Source organism: Salmo trutta, unplaced genomic scaffold, assembly GCF_901001165.1.
Source record: "Salmo trutta unplaced genomic scaffold, fSalTru1.1, whole genome shotgun sequence".
Lineage (NCBI taxonomy): Eukaryota > Metazoa > Chordata > Actinopteri > Salmoniformes > Salmonidae > Salmo > Salmo trutta.
In genome coordinates this window covers 18,286-37,704 of record NW_021822962.1, presented here as the reverse complement: position 1 = coordinate 37,704, position 19,419 = coordinate 18,286, and the positions used below count along the sequence as shown (strand labels likewise).

At 33.6% G+C, this 19,419-nt stretch overlaps 1 protein-coding gene across 1 annotated transcript in view; it reads right to left on the bottom strand.

Moving 5' to 3' along the window:
- The window catches only part of LOC115187772 (zinc finger protein ZFAT-like), a 35,016-nt gene extending 16,064 nt beyond the window's left edge, over positions 1-18,952 (bottom strand). The window contains 3 exon segments of the mRNA XM_029746797.1: positions 16,347-16,625; positions 17,161-17,409; positions 18,297-18,952. Of these exon segments, the coding sequence (XP_029602657.1) occupies positions 16,347-16,625; positions 17,161-17,409; positions 18,297-18,315 (547 nt within the window). The 5' untranslated portion in view covers positions 18,316-18,952.
- Between the last annotated feature and the right edge of the window lie 467 nt (positions 18,953-19,419).

Sequence of the window (19,419 nt, the reverse complement as noted above, 5' to 3'; positions counted from 1 at the left end):
GATGGTGAACATACGGATATAGGCATTTAGATGGTGAACATATAGATAGACATTTAGATGGTGAACATATTGATATAGATATTTAGATGGTGAACATATAGATAGACATTTAGATGGTGAACATACGGATATAGACATTTAGATGGTGAACATATTGATATAGGCATTTAGATGGTGAACGTACGGATATAGACATTTAGATGGTGAACATATAGATATAGACATTTAGATGGTGAACATATGGATATAGGCATTTAGATGGTGAACATACGGATATAGGCATTTAGATGGTGAACATATAGATAGACATTTAGATGGTGAACATATTGATATAGATATTTAGATGGTGAACATATAGATAGACATTTAGATGGTGAACATACGGATATAGACATTTAGATGGTGAACATACGGATATAGGCATTTAGATGGTGAACATATATATAGACATTTAGATGGTGAACATATAGATATAGACATTTAGATGGTGAACATATAGATATAGACATTTAGATGGTGAACATATAGATATAGACATTTAGATGGTGAACATATAGATATAGACATTTAGATGGTGAACATATAGATATAGACATTTAGATGGTGAACATATAGATATAGACATTTAGATGGTGAACATATAGATATAGACATTAGATGGTGAACATATGGATATAGACATTTAGATGGTGAACATATTGATATAGGCATTTAGATGGTGAACATATGGATATAGACATTTAGATGGTGAACATATAGATATAGACATTTAGATGGTGAACATATAGATATTGACATTTAGATGGTATAGATATAGACATTTAGATGGTGAACATATAGATATAGACATTTAGATGGTGAACATATAGATATAGACATTTAGATGGTATAGATATAGACATTTAGATGGTGAACATATAGATATAGACATTTAGATGGTGAACATATAGATATAGACATTTAGATGGTGAACATATAGATATAGACATTTAGATGGGGAACATATAGATATAGACATTTAGATGGTGAACATATAGATATAGACATTTAGATGGTGAACATATAGATATAGACATTTAGATGGTGAACATATAGATATAGACATTTAGATGGTGAACATATGGATATAGGCATTTAGATGGTGAACATATGGATATAGGCATTTAGATGGTGAACATATAGATATAGACATTTAGATGGTGAACATACGGATATAGGCATTTAGATGGTGAACATACGGATATAGGCATTTAGATGGTGAACATATAGATATAGACATTTAGATGGTGAACATATTGATATAGGCATTTAGATGGTGAAAATACGGATATAGACATTTAGATGGTGAACATATATATAGACATTTAGATGGTGAACATATAGATATAGACATTTAGATGGTGAACATATAGATATAGACATTTAGATGATATAGACATTTAGATGGTGAACATATAGATATAGTCATTTAGATGGTGAACATATAGATATAGACATTTAGATGGTGAACATATAGATATAGACATTTAGATGGTGAACATATAGATATAGACATTTAGATGGTGAACATACGGATATAGACATTTAGATGGTGAACATATTGATATAGGCATTTAGATGGTGAACATACGGATATAGACATTTAGATGGTGAACATATAGATATAGACATTTAGATGGTATAGATATAGACATTTAGATGGTGAACATATTGATATAGGCATTTAGATGGTGAACATATTGATATAGGCATTTAGATGGTGAACATACGGATATAGACATTTAGATGGTGAACATATTGATATAGGCATTTAGATGGTGAACATACGGATATAGACATTTAGATGGTGAACATATATAGACATTTAGATGGTGAACATATTGATATAGGCATTTAGATGGTGAACATATTGATATAGACATTTAGATGGTGAACATATTGATATAGGCATTTAGATGGTGAACATATAGATATAGACATTTAGATGGTGAACATACGGATATAGACATTTAGATGGTGAACATATGGATATAGACATTTAGATGGTGAACATATAGATATAGACATTTAGATGGTGAACATATAGATATAGACATTTAGATGGTGAACATATAGATATAGACATTTAGATGGTGAACATATGGATATAGGCATTTAGATGGTGAACATATAGATATAGGCATTTAGATGGTGAACATATGGATATAGGCATTTAGATGGTGAACATATAGATATAGACATTTAGATGGTGAACATACGGATATAGGCATTTAGATGGTGAACATATAGATATAGGCATTTAGATGGTGAACATATTGATATAGGCATTTAGATGGTGAACGTACGGATATAGACATTTAGATGGTGAACATATAGATATAGACATTTAGATGGTGAACATATAGATATAGACATTTAGATGGTATAGATATAGACATTTAGATGGTGAACATATAGATATAGACATTTAGATGGTGAACATATAGATATAGACATTTAGATGGTATAGATATAGACATTTAGATGGTGAACATATAGATATAGGCATTTAGATGGTGAACATATAGATATAGGCATTTAGATGGTGAACATATAGATATAGACATTTAGATGGTGAACATATAGATATAGACATTTAGATGGTGAACATATAGATATAGACATTTAGATGGTGAACATATAGATATAGACATTTAGATGGTGAACATATAGATATAGACATTTAGATGGTGAACATATGGATATAGACATTTAGATGGTGAACATATTGATATAGGCATTTAGATGGTGAACATATGGATATAGACATTTAGATGGTGAACATATAGATATAGACATTTAGATGGTGAACATATTGATATAGGCATTTAGATGGTGAACATATAGATATAGACATTTAGATGGTATAGATATAGACATTTAGATGGTGAACATACGGATATAGACATTTAGATGGTGAACATACGGATATAGACATTTAGATGGTGAACATATAGATATAGACATTTAGATGGTATAGATATAGACATTTAGATGGTGAACATATAGATATAGACATTTAGATGGTGAACATATAGATATAGACATTTAGATGGTGAACATATAGATATAGACATTTAGATGGTATAGATATAGACATTTAGATGGTGAACATATAGATATAGGCATTTAGATGGTGAACATATAGATATAGACATTTAGATGGTGAACATATAGATATAGTCATTTAGATGGTGAACATATAGATATAGACATTTAGATGGTGAACATATAGATATAGACATTTAGATGGTGAACATATAGATATAGACATTTAGATGGTGAACATACGGATATAGACATTTAGATGGTGAACATATTGATATAGGCATTTAGATGGTGAACATACGGATATAGACATTTAGATGGTGAACATATAGATATAGACATTTAGATGGTATAGATATAGACATTTAGATGGTGAACATATTGATATAGGCATTTAGATGGTGAACATATTGATATAGGCATTTAGATGGTGAACATACGGATATAGACATTTAGATGGTGAACATATTGATATAGGCATTTAGATGGTGAACATACGGATATAGACATTTAGATGGTGAACATATATAGACATTTAGATGGTGAACATATTGATATAGACATTTAGATGGTGAACATATTGATATAGGCATTTAGATGGTGAACATATAGATATAGACATTTAGATGGTGAACATATGGATATAGACATTTAGATGGTGAACATATAGATATAGACATTTAGATGGTGAACATATAGATATAGACATTTAGATGGTGAACATATAGATATAGACATTTAGATGGTGAACATATAGATATAGACATTTAGATGGTGAACATATGGATATAGACATTTAGATGGTGAACATATATAGACATTTAGATGGTGAACATATTGATATAGACATTTAGATGGTGAACATATTGATATAGGCATTTAGATGGTGAACATATAGATATAGACATTTAGATGGTGAACATATAGATATAGGCATTTAGATGGTGAACATATGGATATAGACATTTAGATGGTGAACATATTGATATAGACATTTAGATGGTGAACTTATTGATATAGACATTTAGATGGTGAACATATGGATATAGATATTTAGATGGTGAACATATAGATATAGGCATTTAGATGGTGAACATATAGATATAGACATTTAGATGGTGAACATATAGATATAGACATTTAGATGGTGAACATATAGATATAGACATTTAGATGGTGAACATATAGATATAGACATTTAGATGGTGAACATATAGATATAGACATTTAGATGGTATAGATATAGACATTTAGATGGTGAACATACGGATATAGACATTTAGATGGTGAACATACGGATATAGACATTTAGATGGTGAACATACGGATATAGACATTTAGATGGTGAACATATAGATATAGACATTTAGATGATATAGACATTTAGATGGTGAACATATAGATATAGACATTTAGATGGTGAACATATAGATATAGACATTTAGATGGTATAGATATAGATATAGACATTTAGATGGTGAACATATAGATATAGGCATTTAGATGGTGAACATATAGATATAGGCATTTAGATGGTGAACATATAGATATAGACATTTAGATGGTGAACATATAGATATAGTCATTTAGATGGTGAACATATAGATATAGACATTTAGATGGTGAACATATAGATATAGACATTTAGATGGTGAACATATAGATATAGACATTTAGATGGTGAACATACGGATATAGACATTTAGATGGTGAACATATTGATATAGGCATTTAGATGGTGAACATACGGATATAGACATTTAGATGGTGAACATATAGATATAGACATTTAGATGGTATAGATATAGACATTTAGATGGTGAACATATTGATATAGGCATTTAGATGGTGAACATATTGATATAGGCATTTAGATGGTGAACATACGGATATAGACATTTAGATGGTGAACATATTGATATAGGCATTTAGATGGTGAACATACGGATATAGACATTTAGATGGTGAACATATATAGACATTTAGATGGTGAACATATTGATATAGACATTTAGATGGTGAACATATTGATATAGGCATTTAGATGGTGAACATATAGATATAGACATTTAGATGGTGAACATATGGATATAGACATTTAGATGGTGAACATATAGATATAGACATTTAGATGGTGAACATATAGATATAGACATTTAGATGGTGAACATATAGATATAGACATTTAGATGGTGAACATATGGATATAGGCATTTAGATGGTGAACATACGGATATAGGCATTTAGATGGTGAACATATAGATAGACATTTAGATGGTGAACATATTGATATAGATATTTAGATGGTGAACATATAGATAGACATTTAGATGGTGAACATACGGATATAGACATTTAGATGGTGAACATATTGATATAGGCATTTAGATGGTGAACGTACGGATATAGACATTTAGATGGTGAACATATAGATATAGACATTTAGATGGTGAACATATGGATATAGGCATTTAGATGGTGAACATACGGATATAGGCATTTAGATGGTGAACATATAGATAGACATTTAGATGGTGAACATATTGATATAGATATTTAGATGGTGAACATATAGATAGACATTTAGATGGTGAACATACGGATATAGACATTTAGATGGTGAACATACGGATATAGGCATTTAGATGGTGAACATATATATAGACATTTAGATGGTGAACATATAGATATAGACATTTAGATGGTGAACATATAGATATAGACATTTAGATGGTGAACATATAGATATAGACATTTAGATGGTGAACATATAGATATAGACATTTAGATGGTGAACATATAGATATAGACATTTAGATGGTGAACATATAGATATAGACATTTAGATGGTGAACATATAGATATAGACATTTAGATGGTGAACATATGGATATAGACATTTAGATGGTGAACATATTGATATAGGCATTTAGATGGTGAACATATGGATATAGACATTTAGATGGTGAACATATAGATATAGACATTTAGATGGTGAACATATAGATATTGACATTTAGATGGTATAGATATAGACATTTAGATGGTGAACATATAGATATAGACATTTAGATGGTGAACATATAGATATAGACATTTAGATGGTGAACATATAGATATAGACATTTAGATGGTATAGATATAGACATTTAGATGGTGAACATATAGATATAGACATTTAGATGGTGAACATATAGATATAGACATTTAGATGGTGAACATATAGATATAGACATTTAGATGGGGAACATATAGATATAGACATTTAGATGGTGAACATATAGATATAGACATTTAGATGGTGAACATATAGATATAGACATTTAGATGGTGAACATATAGATATAGACATTTAGATGGTGAACATATGGATATAGGCATTTAGATGGTGAACATATGGATATAGGCATTTAGATGGTGAACATATAGATATAGACATTTAGATGGTGAACATACGGATATAGGCATTTAGATGGTGAACATACGGATATAGGCATTTAGATGGTGAACATATAGATATAGACATTTAGATGGTGAACATATTGATATAGGCATTTAGATGGTGAAAATACGGATATAGACATTTAGATGGTGAACATATATATAGACATTTAGATGGTGAACATATAGATATAGACATTTAGATGGTGAACATATAGATATAGACATTTAGATGATATAGACATTTAGATGGTGAACATATAGATATAGTCATTTAGATGGTGAACATATAGATATAGACATTTAGATGGTGAACATATAGATATAGACATTTAGATGGTGAACATATAGATATAGACATTTAGATGGTGAACATACGGATATAGACATTTAGATGGTGAACATATTGATATAGGCATTTAGATGGTGAACATACGGATATAGACATTTAGATGGTGAACATATAGATATAGACATTTAGATGGTATAGATATAGACATTTAGATGGTGAACATATTGATATAGGCATTTAGATGGTGAACATATTGATATAGGCATTTAGATGGTGAACATACGGATATAGACATTTAGATGGTGAACATATTGATATAGGCATTTAGATGGTGAACATACGGATATAGACATTTAGATGGTGAACATATATAGACATTTAGATGGTGAACATATTGATATAGGCATTTAGATGGTGAACATATTGATATAGACATTTAGATGGTGAACATATTGATATAGGCATTTAGATGGTGAACATATAGATATAGACATTTAGATGGTGAACATACGGATATAGACATTTAGATGGTGAACATATGGATATAGACATTTAGATGGTGAACATATAGATATAGACATTTAGATGGTGAACATATAGATATAGACATTTAGATGGTGAACATATAGATATAGACATTTAGATGGTGAACATATGGATATAGGCATTTAGATGGTGAACATATAGATATAGGCATTTAGATGGTGAACATATGGATATAGGCATTTAGATGGTGAACATATAGATATAGACATTTAGATGGTGAACATACGGATATAGGCATTTAGATGGTGAACATATAGATATAGGCATTTAGATGGTGAACATATTGATATAGGCATTTAGATGGTGAACGTACGGATATAGACATTTAGATGGTGAACATATAGATATAGACATTTAGATGGTGAACATATAGATATAGACATTTAGATGGTATAGATATAGACATTTAGATGGTGAACATATAGATATAGACATTTAGATGGTGAACATATAGATATAGACATTTAGATGGTATAGATATAGACATTTAGATGGTGAACATATAGATATAGGCATTTAGATGGTGAACATATAGATATAGGCATTTAGATGGTGAACATATAGATATAGACATTTAGATGGTGAACATATAGATATAGACATTTAGATGGTGAACATATAGATATAGACATTTAGATGGTGAACATATAGATATAGACATTTAGATGGTGAACATATAGATATAGACATTTAGATGGTGAACATATGGATATAGACATTTAGATGGTGAACATATTGATATAGGCATTTAGATGGTGAACATATGGATATAGACATTTAGATGGTGAACATATAGATATAGACATTTAGATGGTGAACATATTGATATAGGCATTTAGATGGTGAACATATAGATATAGACATTTAGATGGTATAGATATAGACATTTAGATGGTGAACATACGGATATAGACATTTAGATGGTGAACATACGGATATAGACATTTAGATGGTGAACATATAGATATAGACATTTAGATGGTATAGATATAGACATTTAGATGGTGAACATATAGATATAGACATTTAGATGGTGAACATATAGATATAGACATTTAGATGGTGAACATATAGATATAGACATTTAGATGGTATAGATATAGACATTTAGATGGTGAACATATAGATATAGGCATTTAGATGGTGAACATATAGATATAGACATTTAGATGGTGAACATATAGATATAGTCATTTAGATGGTGAACATATAGATATAGACATTTAGATGGTGAACATATAGATATAGACATTTAGATGGTGAACATATAGATATAGACATTTAGATGGTGAACATACGGATATAGACATTTAGATGGTGAACATATTGATATAGGCATTTAGATGGTGAACATACGGATATAGACATTTAGATGGTGAACATATAGATATAGACATTTAGATGGTATAGATATAGACATTTAGATGGTGAACATATTGATATAGGCATTTAGATGGTGAACATATTGATATAGGCATTTAGATGGTGAACATACGGATATAGACATTTAGATGGTGAACATATTGATATAGGCATTTAGATGGTGAACATACGGATATAGACATTTAGATGGTGAACATATATAGACATTTAGATGGTGAACATATTGATATAGACATTTAGATGGTGAACATATTGATATAGGCATTTAGATGGTGAACATATAGATATAGACATTTAGATGGTGAACATATGGATATAGACATTTAGATGGTGAACATATAGATATAGACATTTAGATGGTGAACATATAGATATAGACATTTAGATGGTGAACATATAGATATAGACATTTAGATGGTGAACATATAGATATAGACATTTAGATGGTGAACATATGGATATAGACATTTAGATGGTGAACATATATAGACATTTAGATGGTGAACATATTGATATAGACATTTAGATGGTGAACATATTGATATAGGCATTTAGATGGTGAACATATAGATATAGACATTTAGATGGTGAACATATAGATATAGGCATTTAGATGGTGAACATATGGATATAGACATTTAGATGGTGAACATATTGATATAGACATTTAGATGGTGAACTTATTGATATAGACATTTAGATGGTGAACATATGGATATAGATATTTAGATGGTGAACATATAGATATAGGCATTTAGATGGTGAACATATAGATATAGACATTTAGATGGTGAACATATAGATATAGACATTTAGATGGTGAACATATAGATATAGACATTTAGATGGTGAACATATAGATATAGACATTTAGATGGTGAACATATAGATATAGATATTTAGATGGTATAGATATAGACATTTAGATGGTGAACATACGGATATAGACATTTAGATGGTGAACATACGGATATAGACATTTAGATGGTGAACATATAGATATAGACATTTAGATGATATAGACATTTAGATGGTGAACATATAGATATAGACATTTAGATGGTGAACATATAGATATAGACATTTAGATGGTATAGATATAGATATAGACATTTAGATGGTGAACATATAGATATAGGCATTTAGATGGTGAACATATAGATATAGGCATTTAGATGGTGAACATATAGATATAGACATTTAGATGGTGAACATATAGATATAGTCATTTAGATGGTGAACATATAGATATAGACATTTAGATGGTGAACATATAGATATAGACATTTAGATGGTGAACATATAGATATAGACATTTAGATGGTGAACATACGGATATAGACATTTAGATGGTGAACATATTGATATAGGCATTTAGATGGTGAACATACGGATATAGACATTTAGATGGTGAACATATAGATATAGACATTTAGATGGTATAGATATAGACATTTAGATGGTGAACATATTGATATAGGCATTTAGATGGTGAACATATTGATATAGGCATTTAGATGGTGAACATACGGATATAGACATTTAGATGGTGAACATATTGATATAGGCATTTAGATGGTGAACATACGGATATAGACATTTAGATGGTGAACATATATAGACATTTAGATGGTGAACATATTGATATAGACATTTAGATGGTGAACATATTGATATAGGCATTTAGATGGTGAACATATAGATATAGACATTTAGATGGTGAACATACGGATATAGACATTTAGATGGTGAACATATGGATATAGACATTTAGATGGTGAACATATAGATATAGACATTTAGATGGTGAACATATAGATATAGACATTTAGATGGTGAACATATAGATATAGACATTTAGATGGTGAACATATAGATATAGACATTTAGATGGTGAACATATATAGACATTTAGATGGTGAACATATTGATATAGACATTTAGATGGTGAACATATTGATATAGACATTTAGATGGTGAACATATTGATATAGGCATTTAGATGGTGAACATATAGATATAGACATTTAGATGGTGAACATATAGATATAGGCATTTAGATGGTGAACATATGGATATAGACATTTAGATGGTGAACATATTGATATAGACATTTAGATGGTGAACTTATTGATATAGACATTTAGATGGTGAACATATGGATATAGATATTTAGATGGTGAACATATAGATATAGGCATTTAGATGGTGAACATATAGATATAGACATTTAGATGGTGAACATATAGATATAGACATTTAGATGGTGAACATATAGATATAGACATTTAGATGGTGAACATATAGATATAGACATTTAGATGGTGAACATATGGATATAGGCATTTAGATGGTGAACATATAGATATAGACATTTAGATGGTGAACATACGGATATAGGCATTTAGATGGTGAACATACGGATATAGGCATTTAGATGGTGAACATATAGATATAGACATTTAGATGGTGAACATATGGATATAGACATTTAGATGGTGAACATATGGATATAGACATTTAGATGGTGAACATATAGATATAGACATTTAGATGGTGAACATATAGATATAGACATTTAGATGGTGAACATATAGATATAGACATTTAGATGGTGAACATATAGATATAGGCATTTAGATGGTGAACATATGGATATAGACATTTAGATGGTGAACATATAGATATAGACATTTAGATGGTGAACATATGGATATAGGCATTTAGATGGTGAACATATAGATATAGGCATTTAGATGGTGAACATATGGATATAGGCATTTAGATGGTGAACATATAGATATAGACATTTAGATGGTGAACATATAGATATAGACATTTAGATGGTGAACATACGGATATAGGCATTTAGATGGTGAACATACGGATATAGGCATTTAGATGGTGAACATATAGATATAGACATTTAGATGGTGAACATATTGATATAGGCATTTAGATGGTGAACATACGGATATAGACATTTAGATGGTGAACATATATATAGACATTTAGATGGTGAACATATAGATATAGACATTTAGATGGTGAACATATAGATATAGACATTTAGATGGTGAACATACGGATATAGACATTTAGATGGTGAACATATAGATATAGACATTTAGATGGTATAGATATAGACATTTAGATGGTGAACATATTGATATAGGCATTTAGATGGTGAACATATTGATATAGGCATTTAGATGGTGAACATACGGATATAGACATTTAGATGGTGAACATATTGATATAGGCATTTAGATGGTGAACATACGGATATAGACATTTAGATGGTGAACATATATAGACATTTAGATGGTGAACATATTGATATAGACATTTAGATGGTGAACATATTGATATAGGCATTTAGATGGTGAACATATAGATATAGACATTTAGATGGTGAACATACGGATATAGACTTTTAGATGGTGAACATATGGATATAGACATTTAGATGGTGAACATATAGATATAGACATTTAGATGGTGAACATATAGATATAGACATTTAGATGGTGAACATATAGATATAGACATTTAGATGGTGAACATATAGATATAGGCATTTAGATGGTGAACATATGGATATAGACATTTAGATGGTGAACATATTGATATAGACATTTAGATGGTGAACTTATTGATATAGACATTTAGATGGTGAACATATGGATATAGATATTTAGATGGTGAACATATAGATATAGACATTTAGATGGTGAACATATTGATATAGGCATTTAGATGGTGAACATAGTGATATAGGCATTTAGATGGTGAACGTACGGATATAGACATTTAGATGGTGAACATATAGATATAGACATTTAGATGGTGAACATATGGATATAGGCATTTAGATGGTGAACATACGGATATAGGCATTTAGATGGTGAACATATAGATAGACATTTAGATGGTGAACATATTGATATAGACATTTAGATGGTGAACATATAGATAGACATTTAGATGGTGAACATACGGATATAGACATTTAGATGGTGAACATATAGATATAGACATTTAGATGGTGAACATACGGATATAGGCATTTAGATGGTGAACATATAGATATAGACATTTAGATGGTGAACATATAGATATAGACATTTAGATGGTGAACATATAGATATAGACATTTAGATGGTGAACATATAGATATAGACATTTAGATGGTGAACATATAGATATAGACATTTAGATGGTGAACATATAGATATAGACATTTAGATGGTGAACATATAGATATAGACATTTAGATGGTGAACATATGGATATAGACATTTAGATGGTGAACATATGGATATAGGCATTTAGATGGTGAACATATGGATATAGACATTTAGATGGTGAACATATAGATATAGACATTTAGATGGTGAACATATAGATATAGACATTTAGATGGTATAGATATAGACATTTAGATGGTGAACATATAGATATAGACATTTAGATGGTATAGATATAGACATTTAGATGGTGAACATATAGATATAGGCATTTAGATGGTGAACATATAGATATAGACATTTAGATGGTGAACATATAGATATAGACATTTAGATGGTGAACATATAGATATAGACATTTAGATGGTGAACATATAGATATAGACATTTAGATGGTGAACATATTGATATAGGCATTTAGATGGTGAACATATAGATATAGACATTTAGATGGTATAGATATAGACATTTAGATGGTGAACATACAGATATAGACATTTAGATGGTGAACATACAGATATAGACATTTAGATGGTGAACATATAGATATAGACATTTAGATGGTGAACATACGGATATAGACATTTAGATGGTGAACATATAGATATAGACATTTAGATGGTGAACATATTGATATAGGCATTTAGATGGTGAACATACGGATATAGACATTTAGATGGTGAACATACGGATATAGACATTTAGATGGTGAACATATTGATATAGGCATTTAGATGGTGAACATACGGATATAGACATTTAGATGGTGAACATATTGATATAGGCATTTAGATGGTGAACATACGGATATAGACATTTAGATGGTGAACATATAGATATAGACATTTAGATGGTGAACATATTGATATAGGCATTTAGATGGTGAACATATAGATATAGACATTTAGATGGTGAACATACGGATATAGACATTTAGATGGTGAACATACAGATATAGACATTTAGATGGTGAACATACAGATATAGACATTTAGATGGTGAACATACAGATATAGACATTTAGATGGTGAACATATAGATATTGACATTTAGATGGTGAACATACCGATATAGACATTTAGATGGTGAACATATAGATATAGACATTTAGATGGTGAACATATTGATATAGGCATTTAGATGGTGAACATACGGATATAGACATTTAGATGGTGAACATATTGATATAGGCATTTAGATGGTGAACATACGGATATAGACATTTAGATGGTGAACATATAGATATAGACATTTAGATGGTGAACATACGGATATAGACATTTAGATGGTGAACATACAGATATAGACATTTAGATGGTGAACATATAGATATAGACATTTAGATGGTGAACATACGGATATAGACATTTAGATGGTGAACATACGGATATAGACATTTAGATGGTATAGATATAGACATTTAGATGGTGAACATATAGATATAGCTCTTTCCATGACATCGATTTGCCAGGTGAATCCAGATGAAAGCTATGATCCCTTAATGATGTCACTTGCTAAATCCACTTCAAATCAGACATGGAATTTGTATGTGTGCCATTCAGAGGGTGAACAGGCAAGACAAAAGATTTAAGTGCCTTTGAATGGGTTATAGTAGTAGGTGCCAGGCGCACCAGATTGTGTCAAGAACTGCAACGCTGATGGGTTTTTTCACGCTCAACAGTTTCCTGTGTATATCAAGAACGGTCCACCACTCAAAGGACATCCAGCCAACTTGACACAACTGTGGGAAGCATTGGAGTCAACATGGGCTAGCATTCCTGTGGAACGCTTGACGGGGAGGGCGTGTATAAAATCGAGCACACCGCCATGCAATCTCCATAGACAAACATTGGCAGTAGAATTGCCTTACTGATGAGCTCAGTGACTTTCAACGTGGCACTGTCATAGGATGCCACCTTTCCAACAACTCAGTTTGTCAAATTTCTGCCCTGCTAGAGCTGCCCCGATGAACTATAAGTGCTGTTAATGTGAAGTGGAAACATCTAGGAGCAACAACGGCTCAGACGCAAAGTGGTAGGTCACACAAGCTCACAGAACAGGATCGCCGAGTGCTCAAGTGCGTAGCACGTACAAAATCGCCTGTCCTCTGTTGCAACACTCACTACCGAGTTCCAAACTGCCTCTGGAAGCAACGTCAGCATAAGAACTGTTTGTCGAGAGCTTCATGAAATGGGTCTCCATGGCCGAGCAGCCGCACACAAGCCTAAGATCCCCATGCGCAATGCCAAGTGTCGGCTGGAGTGGTGTAAAGCTCACTGCCATTGGACTCAGTGGAAACGCGTTCTCTGGAGTGATGAATCACGCTTCACCATCTGGCAGTCCGATGGACGAATCTGGGTTTGGTGGATACCAGGAGAACACTAACTGCTCCAATGCATAGTGGCAACTGTAAAGTTTGGTGGAGGAGGAATAATGGTCTGGGGCTGTTTTTCATGGTTCGGGCTAGGCCCCTTAGTTCCAGAGAAGGGAAAGCTTAATGCTACAGCATACAATGACATAGACGATTCTGTGCTTCCAACTTTGTGGCAACAGTTTGGGGAAAGCCCTTTCCTGTTTCAGCATGACAATTTCCCCGTGCACAGAGAGAGGTACATACAGAAATGGTTTTCGAGATCGGTGTGGAAGAACTTGACTGGCCTGCACAGAGCCCTGACCTCAACCCCATTGAACATCTTGGGGATGAATTGGAACGCCGACTGCGAGCCAGGCCTAATCGCCCAACCTCACTTTTGTGGCTGAATGGAAGCAAGTACCCGCAGCTATGTTCCAACAACATCTAGTAGAAAGCCTTCCCAGAAGAGTGGTGGCTGCGGGGACTTCCTTCCATTCAGCCACAAGAGTGAGGTTCCATATTCCAACTCCATATTAATGCCCATGATTTTGGAATGAGATGTCCGACGAGCAGGTGTCCACAAACATTTGGCCACGTAGTGTATCGGCCCAAATGGCACCCTATTCCCTATATAGTAGTGCACTATATAGGGAATAGGGTGCCATTTGGGACGTATCCATAGATGGGCCATAAAGCACTATTCTATTTCAATCTATTCTAAACAGATGTAACAGTGTAGGTTCCGTCCCTCTCTTCGCCCCAACCTGGGCTCGAACCAGGGACCCTTGCACACATCAACAACTGACACCCCACGAAGCATCGTTACCCATCGCGCCACAAAAGCCGCGGCCCTTGCAACGCAAGGGGAAACCCTACTTCAAGTCTCAGAGCGAGTGACGTCACTGATTGAAATGATATTAGCGCGCACCACCGCTAACTAACTAGCCATTTCACATCGGTTACACAGACATAAAACAGTTGACTTCACACATACCGTTGTCCTCCTGATCCTCGTCCTCTCTGAGGTCTATCAAGCAGATGTGTTTCATGATCTGTCGCCTGTTGCCGAACACACGGTTGCACTTCTTGCAGTCCAGGGCATTGTCGTCCTCTGGTTCTTCCCCGTCCACTAGCCCAGCTTCTGATTGGGCCTCTACTGTCTGTTGTTTCTGCTTCTTCTGGTTGGAGCTAGTAGTCTCTATCATGGGCCCATCAGCTACAATCTTCTTGGTTGAGCCCTTAGGACGTCCTCGTTTTCTCTTGACAGGGCTATCTGTGGGGGAAATAGGATCAATGCCATCAATCACACTATTACACACAAACAGACCTATAGGGCCAGTTTCCCAGACACAAATTAAGCCTAGTCCTGGATTAAAAAGAGCTGTCAAAATCGGATTACAATCTGCTACAAATGTTTGAAGGACTACCGAGGCACTCAGTAGCCAATTATTCAGATCGTTGAACTTTGAGAAAAACAAAGAAACACCATAATACGGTCAGTTGTTGCAATGCCCTATTATCCCTGGCTGCTTTGAAGAGGTGCTCACCTCCTCCACCCTTAGTATCCCTGGCTGCTTTGAAGAGGTGCTCACCTCCACCCTTAGTATCCTTGGCTGCTTTGAAGAGGTGCTCACCTCCACCCTTAGTATTCTTGGCTGCTTTGAAGAGGTGCTCACCTCCACCCTTAGTATTCTTGGCAGCTTTGAAGAGGTGCTCACCTCCACCCTTAGTATTCTTGGCTGCTTTGAAGAGGTGCTCACCTCCACCTCCACCCTTAGTATCCCTGGTTGCTTTGAGGAGGTGCTCACCTCCACCCTTAGTATCCCTTGCTGCTTTGAAGAGGTGCTCACCTCCACCCTTAGTATCCCTGGTTGCTTTGAGGAGGTGCTCACCTCCACCCTTCTCCAGTGGAGCTGTCAATGGCATGAGGGCCACAATGATGTCATCAGGGTTGAGCCCCTCTGTGTGGTGCTTCTCAGACACATGGGAGAGGAGCTGTGCTCGGTGTGGAGAGAACAGGTTGCACAGTTTACACATGAAGATGGAGGAAGTCCCACCTGTGAATTAACAGACCGGCAGGCCAAGATTAATGTGTGTTTATGTACAAATTTGACCGTGGAAAAAGTTGACGGCCTAATAATAAGATCATTACACATTGAAAGTTTAATTGACCGTTGGTAGAGCATGGTGCTTGCAACGCCAGGATTGTGGGTTCGATTTCCACGGGGGACCAGTACGCAAGAAAAAGATGAGAATGAAAATGTATGACTCACTACTGTAAGTCGCTCTGGAGAAGAGTGTCTGCTAAATGACTTCAATGGAAATTAGATATTTTCAATAGGCTGGCAGCGCATTGGCCTTTACATTGTACTTGTGTGTTTAGTGCTAGTTGCATGGTTCATTCATTGGTCAGGGACTGTATATTTTTCCTCTAGCTACCTACCTTTCATTCAAAATACTGAATTCAAACCTAGCTAGGGCCTACATGATCCAAGCCAGCCTAGCACCTACAAGCTGAGAATACTGAAATGGAATGAGGTCAGTGCAATATAGTTTATTGGTTTGCTCTGTGTAAACTCTGTAGCTCTCCAGACAGGTTTAGCTACCACTGCAACAGCAAAGATGGTTGAACTCCTGACTCCTCAGCAGTATGACTAAAGACAGCTAAACGCTGGGAGAAACAGTAACAGTTTCGTGATAAATACTTTCTTTACAAACTAAATCCAATAACTTTAGGCCGGACATTTAGCGGCAATAAATGTGCTGTCAATGTTGTGGCTGGTCACGGTAATTATGTGCCCCACTTTTAGCATAGAATAAACTTCACATAATGAGTAATTTGACTACATCTGTTGGCTAGCTTGCTACTTTTACCTAGCTAAGAAATGTTATTTCTCCGAGATAGTACTGTACGAAAAGGTAAACAATCGAGTCGAGTACTTGCCTGCGGTTGACGTCTCCATGTTTGTAAAATAAAACGTAATACCCTAAGAGTTACATAAATAAATGTACATATCTATATTACTTATTGAATAAGTAATTGAAAATCGTATTTTTATTTGTTTTGGAGGAAGGTTTCTGGCGAATCTGCGACAACAAATATGGCGGATAAAGTCTTCCTGTGGAGAGAAAAGCAGGCTGGTTTGGGATGTCCTCCCCCTGTGGCTGGGATGATCAGAAGGCATAGTCTACCCTTGATACATTTGTAAAAGGTTCCCACTCTATTCTTCTCTTTTGAATGGGATCGTGTACAGTACTCGCCTTATTACAAAATCCTCTGACATATCATGGTTGGTTACTCACGCCCAGATATATGCTCAACGGTTATTAAATTGTTGTTCCCATAACAGTAGAACACTAATTTTTATAAATAATGTGATGAAATGATTAAGCTTAAAATTAATGTAGCCTACATGGATTTTGAATACAGGTGTGTGAACTGGCAAAACATTTCAATTTGTGAATGAATGTGCATTTTCTTCAGCAATCACTACCATTTTCAACCAGGTCCATAAAAATGTTAGGCTAATAGTATGCTATAAACTGTGATATACATTATAAACATTCCAAGGAATAAAATAAACAGTCAATCAATACACATTTGAACATTAAGGAATAAAATAATCAGTCAGTCAATCAATCAATACACATTCGCAAAGTTTATTTTTTTGCAATAACAAACAGTATTGTCATTATTGATCGGTGATAATGCATCCAAATATCATCCATTGATTGCATCTTCTACATGTTAGGTTTCTCATAAAAACTACCAATGGGAATTAATTGCAGCCGCCTTCTCTGTTTGTACAAAAATAAATCTTTCCATCTCTTCATGAGTGATCCATTAAATCCCATCCATACAGATTGAAGCTGCTCAAGCCAGTCAAAGTAAACACCCTCTCCCCAGCCTTCCATACAGGCTATAGCTGAGTGTAGGATGTTTACAGTAACTACACTCGGAACGAAGAAGCTAGGATACTTCCATTTCCACAGCAGTAGAACTGGAAGTAAAGCACACTCACTTGAGTCAGACACACTTTTGTCTGGGAAACACCAGATGTATGAAC